At 38.3% G+C, this 5,149-nt stretch overlaps 1 protein-coding gene across 1 annotated transcript; it reads right to left on the minus strand.

Annotated features, from left to right (window-relative positions):
• Nucleotides 1–2,457: 2,457 nt before the first annotated feature.
• Nucleotides 2,458–4,564, minus strand: CXCL6 (C-X-C motif chemokine ligand 6). The gene is made up of 4 exons (XM_002745758.7): nt 4,378–4,564; nt 4,118–4,250; nt 3,926–4,009; nt 2,458–3,590 (listed from the first exon to the last, which is right to left on the minus strand). The coding sequence occupies exons 1-4, from the start codon at nt 4,487–4,489 to the stop codon at nt 3,569–3,571; spliced, it is 351 nt and encodes a 116-aa protein (XP_002745804.2). The 5' UTR covers nt 4,490–4,564; the 3' UTR covers nt 2,458–3,568.
• Nucleotides 4,565–5,149: the final 585 nt, after the last annotated feature.

Raw genomic sequence — 5,149 nt, forward strand, 5'->3', positions numbered from 1 at the left:
CAGAATGAAAATAGTATTTAGGGGTGAGTATGAAGAAACTCTAAGACATATCCCTAGTATATTTACATGAGTAATTTTCCCCGATATGTTAGTCCTTGGGTTTGCTAGTAGCAAGATCAACTAGGAATGACTGGAAGAGTGAACAGTAGCTATCATTGAGTTTCTTGCATAGGTTACTCTTTGGTAATATACTGTAATCTATTTTCTCTATAGAGTGACCATTTGTAGAATGGGCATGACAACTAGAATTGCAACAATATTAGAAATCGTATTTCATTCTATCTCTGTGAATAAACTGAAGTTACAAGTCCTGCTTCAGAAAAAAAAGTAAAGCTTGATTAAAAAAAAAAAAAAAAAAAAAAAGGTAACCATCAAGACCAGCCTGGCCAACATGGTGAAACTCCATCTCTACTAAAAATACAAAAAATTAGCTAGGTGTGGTGGCACCTGACGGTAGTCCCAGCTGCATGAGAGGCTGAGGCAGGTGAATTGCCTGAACCTGGGAGACAAAGGTTGTAGTGAGCTGAGATTGCACCATTGCACTCCAGCCTGGGCAACAGTGAGACTCTGTCTCAAAGAAAAAAAAAACAAAAAAGAGTAATGTTTATTTCTTTATGAAGCTTAAATTTCACCTGTACAAAGGGCATTTAACATTCTTTAATCTATTATAATCAAGCATTTTTCAATAAATATTTTGGGGTTAATATAGCAGGATTTGTTTAAACACTGAAATTTAGAGCTCATTTTTATAATTTGGTTTGCTTTTTAGTGTTTCTCCAGAATTAGTGTATCATTCATAAAAATGCCATTTTAGAGAACAAAAAGAGACCACAGAAGTTTAATGCTTTTTAAAAATTTTGAGTTTTTTTGTACTTTTTATTGCTGAAAAAATTTCTAGAAAATCCACTTCTGAATCTACTTCTTAAGTTTTTTTCACATCTATGTGTCTCTTTCTCTCTTTCTGTTATATAAATATACCAATATATAATAATTAAAATATATTAATCTAATTTATATTTTATATATAAAGAGAGAGATAAAATATACAGAAGGTCTAGGTTTGATACACTAAAGTATACAAGTACATGCAAATATAAGCATATATAATATTATTAATTCAGTTGCGGTGTAAAATGTGTGTATACACATACTAATTTGGTAATTCTTCTTTTCATATCTTGCTTTTCTTAAGAAAAGGCATTTTGTATGAAATGACACTTTTAATACTAGAGAGATTTGTTTAATCCAAATCACTCATCTGTTTAAATATATACTATGTGCTAGGCATTGTACCAGGAACTGAGATAAAGATGATAAACATTGTCCCTGCTTTCATGGAACTTACAGTGAAGCTAGAATAGACAGACTCTAAGCAAATGACCACATGTATATAGGCTCTATAAACTAGACAGTCACCTTGGTGAGAAAATGTTATGAATAAAAAGTGCAGAGTGCTATGACAGTGTATAAAAGGGATCTTAATCTGAGAGGTGTAACAGTTATAAAGATCATCTCAAGGAAACGATAGGTAAGCTATCCCCCAAGGAAGGAAAGATGGGAGTTAGCTGAGTGAAAGCAAGGGGTAGGTGTTATAGTTTGAGAGGGTTACACATGGTCAAGGTAGACAAGAAGGAGAAAAGAGGGAAAACAAATTACAATTTAATCAAAATCTACCATGAGCCAGATTATTAATTTTAGTATACTATCTGACAACCTGAGGGTCAGAGTAACTTATTAATTCATTAAGTCATTCTATGCCACACATTTGGGATGCAGAGCTAAATGAAATATACTTGATGTACTAGAAGAGGTCTTAATACAGTTAGATGAAGAAACCTATAAACAAAAGCAATGCAAATGTGTTTGGTATAATTCGGATGTCTAGAAGATGCTATGAGAACACCTAGATGGAAACCGCAAGTTTTGCTGAGTGTGCCAAGGAAAATTCACGAAGGAGATATTGCTTGAATTGAGTTCTGAAGGATGTATAAGCCTCCTCCTACATGCAGAAAAACGTAAGTGGCTTCCAGGTAGAGGGCCTAGCAAATGCAAAGTCATAGGCCAGAAAGAGTATTCCCAGTTAGGGAACTGAACGCCTGACGATAGTGAACGTGAGGCACAAGGGAAGTTAAAGTGCTGAAGATCAGGAGTGAGATGAGCCAGGGCCTTATTCATTATGTTTAGCAACTTTTATTTCATGTCTAGGAGACAGAGAGCCATTTAAAAATTTGGATAGAGAAATCTTGTATTATTTGTGCTTTCTAAAGATTCCAGAGGCTATTGGTGCTGTGAAGGAGTAATTGGAAGGGGACTGAGCATGGAGAAAAGTTAAACCAATGTAATGGTATTGTAGAGTGAGGGCCCTCTCTGCCAGTCAGAGAGAAGCAGAGTTAATATTTTGAATAATGCATAATTAAAGATAAATAGTAACAGTATAAGCAAGAGAAATGTCATGAGTGGTTTAGAAATCTTTTATTGTTTCCCCAAACTACAATATAATTACTAAAAACCAAGGAGACACACAGTTTTTAAAAAGTGCAATTTTAATATAGTGAATGTGATATTTGTATAATTTCTTGCAACAAAATGGTCAAAACCTTTAAAAGATACACAATAGTGATGTAAAAATATTAGCAATGCTGTATGTTTTTTGAAGACTAAATGATGAATTTATATTCAAATTGTTCAAATATGTTTTCAAAACTTTCAGGGTACAGATCATTGTTAAGTTTGCTTTTACTTAAAAAATTAAGAGGATACATTTCTATGTAAATTAGCAATCAGGAATTTATCTGTTTTCTAGTTTCTTGATCTATCTAAGCGTATATTTAGTGACCAGAATTATAGTCATGCTATAGTGAATAAATAGCATATAAAATCAAAGTTTAATGAGTAAATCATGACATTATGCCATACTAAGAAGACATTAAATGTCTAAAACTATAGCAAGAGAATATATTAGTCCTAACAGAACTTAAATTTTTAGAAATTCTGAATAAGGAAATATATTTCTGCACAGATAACAGTATGAGACACCCAGTGTTCTAATACAATACAACTTAAATAGCATCCTAGGGTAAAGAGTAGCATACTCCCCAAGAAACAGAACTAGAATATTTTCTATTTTATGAGTATAGTGGGTGAGGACAATAGGATTTCTCCCTCAATAGCATTCTAATGAAACATTATTTCCATAGAAATCCACAGCCTTTTGGTAAGACTTTAAGGAATATATGATAGAAATACAATAGTTACCTTCAATTCAATATTCATTGAAAAACTAACAACCAGTGATTCTTTGCTCACATTGTGGTCAATTGCCAAAGAGTCCAATAACTTAGTAGGTAAAATAACGGAAATATTATGCTGAATACTTCATTAGCTGAGCAGTAAACTTCAGGGGCAAGCATAGGCTTTCCCTACACTCTTCAAAGTAGGGAATCCATAAAGAAAATTGACCGCCAGAAAAAAACCAACCCTTCCTTCTTGTCTTCACTGGGTCCAGGGATCCCCAGAAAACTGCTCCACTGAAGACTGGGCAATTTTTTACCATGCATGGTCCTTTCTCTCACTCATTTTTCTTGTTTCCGCTGTTGAGAAAACACTTATATTAGTATAACCAACTCCCACATTCCTGTCTGCTGCATTTGGTTTTCAAAAGTGTTTGGTGGAGAAAAGAAAATCAGTAAAAACAAAGAGCAGACTAAAAAAACCAGATCTCAGTAATGAGGTCTGTGTAATTCTTCAGGCATGTAAGATTGTTGATAAAGGTTTTCTCAGGACACTACAGAAAAAACTTTCCTTATTCTTAACAACCGTATAATTCTAACCAAGGTCTAAATCCTACAGAGAGAATAAGGACACTGTAAGTCTATGCTTTTCCTTGAAGACACTAAATCACCACAAAGATCAAAGTGACAAATACCTGCCCAAAATTTTCTGGATGACTTTCTTTAGAAAAGGGGCTTCCGGATCCAAACAAACTTGTGTCCCGTCCTTTAGGGAGGCTCTGAAGAAAAGAAAAAGAGGATGCACTCATGAGCCACAAAGGTTGACGATCCAGGCTGGAGGACTTGCGAAAGTCACAGTAGACAAAGCAACACAGGGGAGAACTTACATCACTTCCACCTTGGAGCACTGTGGACCTGCTGGGAACACCTGCAGATTACTGATCATTTTGGCGTTTACTCTCGGCATAACGTGTAAACAAGTGCAACGCAGCTCTTTCAGCACAACAGAGACAGGACCAGCTAGGGAAGAAAGAAAAGGCATTTTTATAGGGCAGGTTACTGGGAGAATTCCCTGGAAAGCAGCGGCCCCGCAAGGCTGGGATGCACCGCTGTGCCCCAGTGCGTCCCGCGTGCCCTGCGCTCTCACCGCTGGCTAGGGGCCCCGGCGCCGTCAGCAGCAGCAGCAGCAGCGCCAGCGGCGCGCACAAGGAACCGGAAGGACCCCGGAGACTGGCCGCGCGGCTGGACAGGAGGCTCATAGTGGTCAAGAGAGCGCTGCGAGGGGGCGTGGGTTCCTGGAGGCGTAGAGATTGGGGGATCTGGAGCACTGTGGCTTCCTCATGCCTTCTGCACTCCTTTTATTTGCACTCATCCCTTCCCCCTGACAGGAAACTCAAGCTTTGGGATGCTGGGGAAATTCCCTGAACTCAGGGGGCAGTGTGGAAAGAAGAAGTTGGTGGAAGGGGGCCAGATGATGGGAACTGCGGGAGGGTGGCTGGGAGGAGCTGCGTGCACCCCTATGGAGGAGGCCATTGTAGCCCCACCCCGCGGTGGAGGGAGATTCATCAGGCCCTCCCCTGAGCCTGCCGGGGCAGGGATGCCGGCTTTTCTGAGGACACAGCCCTCTAGGAGATAGATGCTCCTCGTCTTTACCTAGAGAGAACAGATAGAACCAAAGTAACAGGAGCTCTGACTTGAGAATAATTTCTGAAAGTCAATCCTTTCTAATTATTATTACTATTATTACTCAAGAAATGTTATTCATGATTTTTTCCCTAAACTGAAAGCCCTTCCTCTCTTTGAGGCAGGTCATTCTAGGTTTTTTGAATGACTTTATGATTCTCTGAACTTCAGGCAGCGTTAGAAGCCAAGATAATGCGAAGAGAGGGGCTCTCTCCCCACCTGAAGTCAGTTACCTG

Source organism: Callithrix jacchus, chromosome 3 (genome assembly GCF_049354715.1).
Source record: "Callithrix jacchus isolate 240 chromosome 3, calJac240_pri, whole genome shotgun sequence".
In the NCBI taxonomy this organism is placed as follows: Eukaryota; Metazoa; Chordata; class Mammalia; order Primates; family Cebidae; genus Callithrix; species Callithrix jacchus.